Here is a 12,916-nt window from a genome sequence, read left to right as displayed (position 1 = left end):
GTAAAATTAAGACAGTCGTAGATGTGAGGGGGTCTGTGAGATGCAGCCACTGTCCCCCAGGCTCAGCTAACGGCACTGCTTCTGTTAGTGACCGGCAGGCATTGCTGGGCACCAGCGGGAATTGTTCCCTTTAGCCTTGTCTGCAGACTCTGTAAAGCTGCTGTTCAAGACAAGGATTCACAGAGAACAGCAGCTTGGTCTGTTTGTTGTTGTTGCTGAGATGACTGAGGGCCTTGCTCTCCTGCACTTCAGGAGCAAGGACCCTGGTGAGCTTCTTCAGGGGAGGTTGTGGGGACCTGGATCTGCCCAAGGTCCCTTCAAGCTGAGTCAAGAACAAGCACCCAGTAAGGTTTAGGGGAAATGTCGAGGAGAAGGAAAACCAAGTGTGGAGGTTGACGTTGGGGGCAGTAAGGAAACCGAAAAGGTATCAATTTCCTCATTCTAAGGAGGTTAAAAAAAATGAAAATAAAAATCCTGAAACTTGCTGCTGCTGAATCAGAGTGAAACGGGCCACGATGTGTTGGAAAGGATTTGTGCCTGCAGAGCGGGAGGCGGAGAGTGCATACCTGTTCATCTGAATGTATAAACTGCAGTTGTATCCCAAGAAGGCCTATTGTGACATCCATAGATTCTTGGATTCTTCTTCATCCAGGGGGCACTGCTTTTGAAGTTATTTGCAGGGTCACAGCCCTTGGTAGGTTTGTAAGTGGTAATCTGAGGTTCACACGCTTGCTGATTTCTAGGTCTTCCTCCTAATCAACAGTGTTCAGAGGCCATATGGCATCTCTGGCCCCTAGCCTGTGCCGAGACTGGAAAGGGCTGTTAATGCTGACCCCCTCAGGCACTTGGTCCAGCTGAGCTCTGCCTCTGGGGGCCCGCCTTTCTTTCACTGCCTACCACCCCTACCCCACTGGGGAAACGCCAACTCTGGAAAGATACATTGTTTTTTAATGAACACTAAGTAAACTAGATACTCTACCTGGTCAGTCCCTTGAGTGCCTAGCACCAGTGATCTCTGAGCGTCTTCATACTGTTTTCTTACATAGGAATTTTGTAAAAATATTTTTTCCTGGTACTTCATTTTAGCCTAACTTTCTGGCAATGAAATAAAGTCTTTAAAACATATGTGGGGGCGGGGGCAGAGAAGGGGCTCAGTAGGTAAAGGTGCTCACCCCCAAGCCTGAGAGCCGGAGCCCCAACCCATGGCCGAAGGACGGAGCCAACTCCTAGCTAAAAGTTGTTCTCTGACCTCTGCACGAGCAAAGTGGTGCGTGTGTGTGTGCACACACCATAAATAAATCGAACTTTGACAAATAGAAGAAATATTGAGAGGTTGTATAACCTCCAATGTCCTCTTTTTAAGATTTTATTGTTGTTTTTCTTTGTGTGTGTGTTTTGTTTTTCTGAGACAGGGTTTCTCTGTGTAACTTTGCAGCCTTTCCTGGATCTTGCTCTGTAGGCCAGGCTAACTTTGAATGCACAGAGATCCATCTGCTTCTGCCTCCAATGTGCTGGGATTAAACGCATGCACTACCACTGCCCGGCCCAATTTTCTCCTGTTACTGGGATTTTTCTTTCTTTTTTTGGTTGGCGGAAAGTCTTACCTACCTGTGTTTGGCCCTCGCTCTGACGGGGATGCTGAGGGCTTAAGTTGGAGAGGTGAGCTGGTAGCGCGCCTGCGCACAGAGTGGACCCCTCCGGTCACGTGCAGCCAGATCACAGCGTTTCAGTTAAGTTCTTTTCTGAGACGAGTGAGGCCTGCCTTCATTTTTATGTTCGTGTAATGACATTGAATTGTGTGGCAATTTTAGCTTGTCTTTTCTGCTGCCTGCCTTACTTATGAAACCTTCCCCACCTGACTTTCTTCTGCTTGTTGGAGGAGGGGGATAAATATGCCAGACTTCGCCAGACTTGAATATTCTTCACCCCTTTTTTGAGATACCATGTAGCCTTATTTCAAACTCAGTGTATAGACTGGCTGGGTTTGCCCTCAGAGATCCACATACTTCGGCCTGCCAGGGTGCTGAGATGAAAGGGGTGCATCCCTCTGCCCCAGCATTGCTTTCGCCCCTTTAATCCCTCTGGGGCCCCAGCTCCAACCTGAAGGGCCGCCCACAGTCAGGGCGGGGCTTCTGCCACCCTCCCTTTATCTCCTCTGGAAAACTCCCTGACAGGCCCAGAGGTGTGGATAGCTAATTTAGGTACTTCTTAACACAATCAAGTTGATAATCAAGATTGATTTACCAAAGCCAGTGTCTCTCTTTGTCAGGCGATGGGGGTGTGGCCATTCCTGGGAAGTCCTTGTGTGTGACCATTCCATGGGAATTCTGCTGCCTGGCTTCTAAAGTAAGAAACTTGACATTATTGAAAGTTTTGAGCTCTTTGGTCTTCTGAATTCTGGTTACTCCAATAGCTTCATTTCATGTAGGCCTAATGATTATAACCATATTTTTTTTTACTTCCCCATCTTATTACCAAAAAACCTCACTGTACTTTACTGAATTATAGGTTTTTTTTAATGTTTTATAATATATTACTGTCTGTAAGCTTGTGAAAAGGAAAATATTCTTACAGCCTTTGTCTTCTGACCCTGCAGCATTTAGTCTTTTGTTAGCATGTTGTTTCTGCGAGTGTGAGGAATTAAATATTTTTAAATCCATTTTAGAATAACGAAAGTTTCTTTATAGGTCCTGGTGTGCTCGTCTTTGTCCCCTCATTCTAGTTCCGTATTTCAGAGGAAGCAAGAATTCCCCTTCTCGGGCAATGGATTGGCTACTAGGGTAGGTTAGTTGCACCTGTCTCTGATGACTGGTCCCCCTCCCTCCCAGGACTTTAGACGGGTGGTTCTCAACCTGTGCTTCTAACCCCTGAGAGAATGACCCTTTCTCAGGACATTGTCAGAAAACACAGATACTCACCTTACAGATACAACTCATAATGGTAGCAAAATTACAGTTATGACATAGCAGTGTAATAGCTTTATGGCTGGGGTCACCACAACATGAGGGACTGTCTTAAAGGGTCACAGCATTAGGAAGGTTGAGAGCCACCGGTCTACACAGTGGATCTCTCAGGCCTGTTTGCTGCTGTGGTGTCCAGAGTCTAGAAAAAGATGATTTTCTATATTAAAATGACAAATGACACAGGCCTATAAGCCTCTCCGCAGGTCTTGTTATTCTGTGTGTCCACGGGTTCAGTCCATCTGTGTAAAATGGTGGCCATGATGTAATCTGGAAATAGACCCCAGTTGATTTATTTATGGAGTTACTAGAAAATGCTTTCCTTAAAAATGTAGATCAAACAAAATCTTTTTAAAGGTTTTTTTTTTTCTTGAATAATCTACCCAGCTGTTAGGCGGTTTCAAAGTAAAGTTAATTAGTACCCTGTGCTTTTGTTTGGCTCAGTCCTCTTGATCCTTAGGCCCTGATACTGTGCCATTAGTTTTGAGCGAAGGAATGAATGGAGCAGAGGGTGAGAAGTGGGGGAGGAGTGGGTGGCCTCCTGCATAGCTGAGCACATACTGGTCAGTAACTTTTGGAAGGTAGTGTGAGCCTTCGATTTTATTTTTCTCAGTCCCTCTCTGGCTCTGTCTTACTAGGATATTTAATTACTCCCTCAGGACATACGGAATCGTGCTTTTGTCTGGTTCCCACACCAGGGTCAGGCCTGCGGACCAGTCCTTACTTGTCTCATTTCTTTCCTCTTGGAAGGCCCACCAGGCTTTCCTACTTGTGGAGGTGGACTCCAGGGCTCGGCGGAAACCCCGAAATCCGCGTAAACTGCACATCTTCCTGTGCCGCTCACACCTTAGGTTACGTACAGCACCTCACTCAGTAGGGTCTCTGGGTTAAGGGTTCTGCTCTGTTGTTTAAGGAGAGTGGAAATGTTACATGCCCGTGCAGTTCAAGAATGAATGTGTGCATATATGCATGATGTGTGTGTACGTGGACACACGTGCCATAGTGCGTGCATGGAAGTCAGAGGACATCTGTGTGGAGTCAGCTTTCTTCTGCCTTTACATGAGTTCCAGGGACTAAACTCGGTTGCCAGGACTGGGGGCCAGGACTTTTACCCAGAGAGCCATCTTGCCTGCCCAAGGTCCATTTTCTGAAAATATCAGCTGTTAGTTGAAGCCACAGATACAGAAGTCAGAGTTGTGGAGGGTCAACTCTGTCTCCAGGTACAAGCTAGTGTGACTTAGAACTTTCTGGCCGAGTTCAAGGCATTGAACGCAGAGACTGCGGTTGGCCGATATTTACACAGTTGGGTAATTACATGTTTCTTTACTGGATGAGGTGGAGATAAGGAAACTGCATTGAACAATTGGCTGATTCTATTTCCTCTAATACAAAGCAAATTATGCAGCAATCAAGAGTAGTTTAAATTTCACCCCTTTAATGATAAAGAATATCCCATACATTTCAAAGTTAGCCATCGAAAAAATGAATATTCTAATGTTTGACTTGGCTACCAGTCAGTGGTACTAGTTGAAATCCTTCTTGTGACGGAGAGTTTATTAGAGAAGTTGTGAATTGAGAACGTTGGTAAGTTATCCTTTTGTTATTTCTGGAGCTGGGTCACACTAACAACCCAGTTGTGTGTGTGTGTGTGGGGGGGATATGCATGTGAGTGCTGAAACCCACAGAGGCTTGAGGCCAGAGACACGGATCCCCTGGAGCTGGAGTTGTCAGTTGTGAGCCATTGGCTGGGGGTGTTGGGAACCAAACTCTGGGTTGTGCAAAAATAATGCCAGCTCTTAACTGCTGAGCCTTGTCTCCTTCTCCTCACCTCATCCGACTTCTGAGTGAGTGCATAACAGCAGGCAGCTTCAGCTCCTGAAGAGTGTGTGTGTGTTGTTGTTTAATTAGCAAACATTTGCATAATGAAGTTTCAGAATCTTTTGTTTTATAATTTTTCAGTAAAGACTGCTTGGAAAGTTTGGGGAGTGGGGGACGTTTGGCCGCCGCCACTGCTGCCTGGGGTACTGGCACAGTGTACTCAGCATTTGCTCTTCCAGTGAGTGCTGTCTGTTTTTCACAGGGGCTGTGAACAGAGCGGATACAGTCCACACAGTGGATATGTGTAAAGTTAATAATTTTCTGGTTATAAATAATTCCCATGAAAATCTTGGTGTGAAATTTTTTCCCCCTTTCCAGTTTGGAATAGTCTCTGCTAGTAAATGCAAACTTCTGATGAAGTAGCTGAGCCGCTGGCGGCAGCGGGGGCGGGAGGGGGTGTGGAGGGGTGCTCCTCACTGAATGATTTTGGGTTTTTAGTTTTGTTTTCTTGGTCAGTGTGAAATGTTTGTGTTTGCTCAGGAGGGAAGGAAACCTCTGTATGCTGACTCATGTTTTTATGTTACCCTTTAAATTGATAAGCCACTTAGCTTCAGACATAAACCAAGGCAGGAAGTACAAAAAGGGACAGAAAAGATCTGGTCGTGTGGCTGCATCTGTAGAACTCATTTTTGACTTCTTCATGTGAGCTGAATTCCCTGTTGGACATGGACCTGGAAAAGCCTTAACTCTCAGAAGCCTGAGTTGTCAGTATGTATTTTTTTATGGCTATCACACGCATTTCCAGGGCTTGTAATCTTTTTAGTTTAATTATTGTAAGTGTCATCCAGACCTTGACTGCCAGGTGACCACTGCCTTGCTCCCTTTGTGCTGGGTGCAGAGACCCTGTGAATCTGAGTCACCTCCCGCCGTCCACAGGCTAAGACACAGAAGATGTAGGCTGTCACCTCTGTATGGGTTGACCCCTTAGGGTTCCTATCCCACATCTGAGTATGGAGATTTAGGACCAGAGTTTAACAAACCTGTGCAGTAGGGGTTCAGACCTCTGTTTTGTCTCTCACAGATAGACATGGAGTATGGAACAAAACATTTAACTTTTCACAATTTTACTTCTTGATGTCTAAAATGAAGAAAATGGAAGCCGTTCAGAGTTTGTTGTAAGATTAGAGTGGGTGAGCGGAAGCACTCAGGACATCCCTTGTACTTTGCAGAGGTCTACATATTGTTCCTGGACTGACTGTCTGAGGCTTCCTCTTTGGAAGAACTTCCTGGAGTTAATTCTTCACTCACTCCTTTTCGTCTTTTCTATTCTGTAGTGGATTTTGGCTTCATTTATTCAAGCCTCTGCACCAGGCAGTACCGTAGCCAGTGACACCCCAGACCAAGACTGACAGTTGGAGGACTTCCTCCTATGCGGCGTCTTGTTGCCGCACCCTCCAGAGGGAAGATGATTGGAAACTGTCTGGGAGAGTTCTGAGGCTTTGTTCCTGTGATCCAACCCCTCCCAGAGGCCGTGCCCAGTACTATAAGGAGTTAGGACACACAGGCAAGTATCAGACTTGCCTGTGTGCTTGACAACTGTTACCACATGGTGCTGTTATCTTAGGTCAGCATTCCTTCTGGGTGAGGCCTGGAGTGGCCGGAGAGGGCAGTGCAGTCCCGTGGGGCTGGCCCTGGATCAGCCATCTGCTCTGTGGAGTTACTTAGATGTTTGTTTGCGTTCTGGTTCTTCCCTTGAACGTCCATCCGAGTTCTTCAGGGTGTTGGTCACCACCCATCCCCACTGCCCTAGTTCCAGGCACTTGGGATAACTGTTTTGGGGAATAAAGATCCAGAATGGGGGTTCTTAGGCAGTCCCCCTGAACCCAAACACATATATGGTAAACACTCATCAGAAAACAACCCTCAAGTGATTTTGAGATAAATAAGCCCTCCTGTTTGAAAGTCAGTGATTAAAATATTAAAAATCTTTTTGGGGAGTAAAAGAGCTGGTAAAAAATCAGGGTCTCTCTAACTTGCTTCTGGAGGTCTTTCCAGTTCTGGGGGCGGGGTGCCCCCCACGCTTTACTGAAGACTGAATTACCATATCAATAGGTGTGTGCTAACTGCCTGTGACTTCTGCTAAGGGCCTAACTTTGTTTTCTCTTTCATTTCCTGTTAAAAGAAAACCTCAAAATAACTAGTAAATTAGGGCTGAGCTCTGGTGAGAGGACCAGCAGCTCTCTGCTGGGTGAGGTTGAGCCCTTACCCTTGGAGAGCTAAGGGAACGTGCAATCTCTTCATCTTAGTGTAAGTTCTGGAGCCCGGTCGGTCGTCCAACGTGTGCCAGATACTCTGTGCCAGGTATCACGCTGTGCTCATTAGGAGACGGAGTGGCCAGGTCATTTCCTGTAGTGAGGAGACGGTGTGTACACCATCCCAGTTCTCTGCAGTTACCGTTCATGAAGAGGATCAGAAAGATTGTCCCTGATTTATTCCTGCTATTGGTCATTTATGATTTTTTTCTAAGAGATTATACAATTTTTATTAGTGTTTTGGTTTTATAGGTTTTCTTTACTATGCTTTAAAAAATAATTTCTCAATTCCTTGTATTTTCTTTGGGCTTAAATCACTGCCTACATTCCCAGACTTTTTTTTCCCTCCCCAGTAAATGCATTTTAGCTATAAATTCCCATACGATTACAGCTTGTCACATCTTTTTTTTTTTTAAGGCAAGGTTCCTCTGTATAGACCTAGCTATCCTCTGTAGACTAGGTTATCCTCTGTAGACCAGGCTCCAGGCTGGCCTCAAAGTCAGAGAGTTGCCTACTTCTGCCCAGGATTGAAGGCATGTGCCACTACCGCCCAGCTACATCTTATTATTTTTGATGTCATATTTTTATAATCATTCAATTAAAATATTTCATCTCCACTGTAATCTCTTCCTGACTCACGGTTAATATGTGGTTATTTTCAGTAGTGATATTATTGTTGATTTCCTAGTTATACTGAGATGGAGAGGAGAGGTCTTATTCATTATTGTTTGTTGCGTGTGGTGGTGTGCACATATTGCGGTTGTCAGGAGTTTTCCCTTGTGTTGTTTGTTCATTTTCAAGACCAGGAGCTTGCCCCCTGGTCTAAGCAGGGCAGCCAGCAAGTTCAGAGACCCCCCCCCGCCCCCTCCCCCTTCCCCATCCCCTGTCCTGTCCAGTCCCCTTCTGGGGCTGGGGTTTAATGCTTGCATCACCACTCCTGGCTGTCAGCGTGGGCTGAGTACCTGTGTGAGACCTGTTTGAGGCCAGCACTTGAGGCACGCAGATAGCTCTTGGCCCAAATATTTTATTTTCCACGTGGCTTTATTCCTTGGCATGTTGGTTTTCATATAAATTGGGCCACACGTTTACACTTGACTCTTCTATCAGTTCTTCCTCATCAGTTAATATGTAGGGCTCCCACAGGACTGTGGGTTGGGATAGCTGTTCTGATTCTTTGCAGTCTTCTGCTTGGTGTCTGCTGAGGCTTGTCACTTGCCTGTACATTTGAGGTGGTGATATGCAAATCTCCTGAGTGGCTAGCTGTGCCGGAAACACTCCCATGACCTTTGTCCTGGGCCTGGTGTGGCTGTGAGCTGTCTGTTCTCTTCCTCTTGTAAGACCGCCAATCCTATTGCTTTAAGGTCCCACCCTTATAATCTGATTTAACCCTAGTGAGTTCCTCAGCAGCTCCAGGCCCAAGTACTGTCGGTCACGGTGGGCACTGGGCTTTGATGTATGAATTTTAGGAGAACACAGTTCAGCTCCTGGCAGCATAGAATACAAAACCTCAGGAGCTTAGCGTGGGGTCGCATCTCTGACAAAGCCACCAAATGGGGAAGCTGAACGGTAGAAGCCGGGGCCACCTGTACAGGGAAAGACTTAAGGAATTAGTACCTGGCATTTAATAATTAGTTAAATCGATGTGTCTCGAGCTAATAGATTAAAGCCAGTTTCCTCTCCTGTCTTTCGCAGGTGCTAACTTTGGGTCCCTTCTTGGAACAGAGGAACTGAGTGAGTAGCTAAAGAGAATCTATGTGAAGAGACTGAAATCTCTTCTGACTGTGCCCTCTGGAGACCTCCCCACTTCACCCGGTGTGAGGAGCGTGAAGAGCTAGACCAGTCGCTATGAACGTGACCAGCTTGTTTTCCTTCACGAGTCCGGCTGTGAAGAGACTTCTAGGGTGGAAACAGGGTGACGAGGAAGAAAAATGGGCAGAGAAAGCCGTGGATGCTTTGGTGAAAAAACTGAAGAAAAAGAAAGGGGCCATGGAAGAGTTGGAGAAGGCCCTGAGCTGCCCGGGGCAGCCGAGCGGCTGCGTCACCATTCCCCGCTCCCTGGACGGCAGGCTGCAGGTGTCCCACCGCAAGGGACTGCCTCACGTCATTTATTGCCGCGTGTGGCGCTGGCCTGACCTCCAGAGCCACCATGAACTGAAGCCTCTGGAGTGTTGTGAGTTTCCTTTCGGTTCCAAGCAGAAGGAAGTCTGCATCAACCCCTACCACTACAAGCGAGTGGAGAGCCCTGGTGAGTGGGGATGCACTTCGTGTGTCCCGTGAGTTCTGCCGAGAGCAGAGCAACAACAGCTTTCTGTTGTGGGGTGTAAATCCAAAATATTGGGGGTGGGGATGTTGTGTGGACTCGTACATGTGTGTGCAAAAGAGAAAGAGCGCAGGAACACTTGCACGCTACTCAGCCTTCGCTCACTGTAACGGTCCCTTTAGAAAGAGGCAGGTTTGGTCCCATTGGCTCCAGGCCTCTGTCCTGCTGCACTGTAGCATCCTGGGGTGGAACGGTGGTGGAGCAGAGCTCATGTCGAAAGAGCAAAGAGCTGGAGCCTCACTGTCCCCTTTGGTGACTAGGAGACTTCCCACTAGGCTCTGGGGACAAGCCTTGAGTGTCTGAACATATGGGGGTGCATTGCGGTCCAAAATTCAGCAACCCTGGAGTATTTTATCCATGCTAACAGCCTCCTTCTCTCTATGTGACTTCATTTCTTGGAATCGGGCTCTGAAAATTGAGGTTTGTGTCTGAATCTGCTTTGTATGGTTCACATTGTTCTGTGTGTCTTTCTAGCGAGTTCGGCTGTGCGGTACGTCAGCCGTCAGCTGAAGCACAGGCTCTTGCTGTGTGCTGCGAAGGAAGGGCAGTGTGGGGCACTCCATGTTTCCCGGCAGCGCTTTTTGTCATCTGTGTTGAGGTGTGCTGTCGTGTGTTCCGCTGTGTGAGGATCTGACGTGTTTCTTTATGCTATCTGTCTACTCGTGTGGTGCTGGGCTGTGGGAAAGGCTGCAGTTGGCCCCTCACATCTTTGGATGCTGCATCCATCCGTAGTCAGCTGCAGATGCAAATACTTAGAAAAGGAACTCTTTCTCTGTGGAGCAGGCCGACTCTCCCTTCCAGGTACTTTCTCTTTTGGTTTTGGTGGTTGAAAAAGTGGACTCCATTCTTTCTGGGGCTCAGGGTTCGGGAGCTCTTGGTGGGTGAGTCTGCTTCCTCTTCAACACCCCAGGCCTCTAACTAGCCACCACGTGGAGATCAGGGCGGGGCTTGGGTTACCAGGGCTGGAGGTCCTCATAGGTTGACTTCCATTGGCCTAGTCTCAGCTTTGGGACTGGCACGGCTCTGCCTTGGCAGTGGCTCCACTCCTATAGTCTCCGTGAATCCGCCCATTGTGCTGGAAGGAGTCCACGGCCTTGAGAGGTGACTGGGCTAGGCGCTATATGACCGCTTATTCCTCTTGACCAGGAACCTGGAGCAGGGCAGCCCGCGTGACTGACCATTGCAGATGCTTACGCACAGCGACAGCAGCTAGGGAAGGACAGAAGCCCCTCTGACTCTCTTCACAGCATTTATATCATGTTAGGCATCCTAAGTGGCTCAGAGCTGGGTTAACGTGTAGGGCGGACAGGTGCACGCTCCTCGCAAATTCGGTGCCGTGTTATAGAAGGGCTTGAGCGGCTGCAGGTGAGGGCGTCCGGAGGAGCTCTGGGCTGCTGGCCCATAGATACAGACCACTATATTTTGAATTTATGTAGTTTTGCTCTTGTGTTTGTTTCTCCATCCGGACAGGTGGATCAGTGCTTCTGTAGGGAAGCATTGAAACGCCACATTGTCATTGTGGGTGATTTTGTTGATGGACTGGTTCACTTAGCTGGTGTTTTCTGAGGATCCGTAAACGTGGATGGTGGTGGTGTTAGATTTGTGCGGCTTCCCTCCCTGTCCCTGCTCCTGGGATGGCCAGATGACCTTTCTCACAGGAACTTCAGACCCCAGGGTAGAGGTGTCGCTTCAGTGACTGCAAACTTCCAGCTCGGTCGTGCGATCATCTGTTTGTCTCCAAAGGCATTCTGAGTTTTTTTGCAGAACATTTAAGTCATGTAAAAAGACTAGAGGAAGATTTACAAAGGCTTTTGTGTGCACTGCCTATTTTAGGAAAGAGAGCATATAAACTAAAATTATGTGTTTCCTTCCGTTATATTTCTGTGAGGAACCACCATTCTGAATTTGACATTTGTCACCATGTATATTTCATACTAATACATTTGTCCATAGGAACACGTTGTTTTGTATATTTTAAAATATTCTTTAGTGACATTAGGTTTTCCTGGAACTGATTGTCGTGTTCTTCCCATATTACGCTGTGTGATTCTAGAACGTACATTTTTACGATGACCTTGTCCAGTGCTATGAGGGACCCTCTCTTCTGCTGGAATTTCATTTGGGAACGACTGCTAGAATTAGGCCGTCACACATAATATTATTTAGTATTCATAAGTTTTCACTCTACTCTTCTTACACAGCTTCTAGCTTCCTTTCAGGGTGACTTTTTATAGGGCCCTTTGAAAACGACACTGTTACAAGTTGCTCCGGGCTAAGACTCTGTGTCCCCTTTCCCTAGCAACCTTACTGGTTCTCATTGCTTTAGTATTAATACTCTTTACTGTTTGTCAAACCAGATAGGATGTAGGTTTTGTTGTTACTTGTTTTTAGGAACAGCTCATATAAAGACACATGGTTTTCTTCAGGTAGAAACTGAAACGGAGGTGGGAGTCTCAGAGAACGAGAAGGACTGTGCAAGCTGGGTCCCTGGGTTTCGGTTCACAGGGTCCACAGGGAAAATTTTAATGTAACTCAAGTAATGAAAGCGACTCCACCAAGTCAAGGGGCTTGGGTGCCAGACCCCTGGAAAGCAGAGGGTTCTGAACACAGAAAGTGCTCTCCCACCTGAGTTACTGATGAGAACACTGGGGGGGGGGTGTCCTTGCCCTGCCCTGCTGCAGCCCCACCTGGTCAACTCCGTCCCCTCTATAGCTCGTGAGCTATGAAGATGTGGCCCTGACAGAAGGGTCCTCTTTCCCAGGGCTCTTTAGCCGAGCCCTGCCGCCTTTCCTACTTCTTTCTCGGTTTTCTACTGGCTCTGAGCTTGAGTTCTCTGCGGGCACTCAAGGCCTTTTCCTCTGTAACTCCCTTCTCTCTCAGGGTCCCGCTCACTTCCCTTCCTCCTTCAGATCTGAAGGGAGTAGAGATCTGTGTAGCTGGGACTTGGTCCCACCGTTTTCCTGCCCCAGAGAGAATGTGCCTTCCCATTCCAACCCCAGCTTCTTCAGAACATACCATACGGCCCAGCCATTGCTGGTCAGCTACTCTCTGAGTAAAGAAAGCGTAGGGTGGGGTCCTGCATGCTAACTTCTCTGTCTCAGCAGCTTCCACAGCAGCAGGGATTGTGGATCCCTTAAAATGCCGTGACTAGTGTATTCATACAGCCGTCTGTCTTTCTAGAATGAGTTTTCAACTTGTCTGAAGCCTTTGGAAACCGTCTTCCTCTCTTTGGTCATTTCCTTGCTGATGTAAGATGAAAAGGAAGCCATTCCTGGTGCAGTTCTGTTACTTAGTAACTTGCTGAGGTGGGGCAAGTAAGTGGGACTCTGAGCTTCCTATTCTTTCTCCTCTTCAGCCACGAGTCTCAGGAGCCGCCTACAGGACAGCCCTAGAGGTCCTTTGAGGGCAAGGCTGAGAAGTATTTGGTGTAAATATACCAGGCTCTTGACTTGGGTCTTTCGTGCTGCTTGGGTCTTTTGTGTCCTCTTAGAGTCCGTGTGTGTGAT

General features: G+C 47.3%; 1 protein-coding gene across 6 annotated transcripts in view; it reads left to right on the top strand.

Moving 5' to 3' along the window:
* Smad1 (SMAD family member 1) overlaps positions 1-12,916 on the top strand; it is a 62,235-nt gene that overhangs the window by 18,084 nt on the left and 31,235 nt on the right. For 3 of the 6 annotated variants that reach the window (XM_041663543.1, XM_041663540.1, XM_041663544.1), the window contains exon 2: positions 8,783-9,335. In XM_041663543.1, coding sequence (XP_041519477.1) covers positions 8,936-9,335 — 400 coding nt within the window. In that variant the 5' untranslated portion in view covers positions 8,783-8,935. Of the gene's footprint in view, positions 1-2,269; positions 2,347-2,687; positions 2,781-8,633; positions 8,657-8,782; positions 9,336-12,916 lie in introns of those variants that run through there. The other 3 variants (XM_041663541.1, XM_041663542.1, XM_041663545.1) reach the window with 3 other exon arrangements.

The sequence above is a fragment of the Microtus oregoni genome, unplaced genomic scaffold (assembly GCF_018167655.1).
Source record: "Microtus oregoni isolate MIOR12 unplaced genomic scaffold, Mior012 000014F_ref0000157, whole genome shotgun sequence".
Classification (NCBI taxonomy): Eukaryota; Metazoa; Chordata; class Mammalia; order Rodentia; family Cricetidae; genus Microtus; species Microtus oregoni.
Note: the sequence above shows the minus strand (reverse complement) of the source record. Positions and strands in the feature narration are given on the sequence as shown.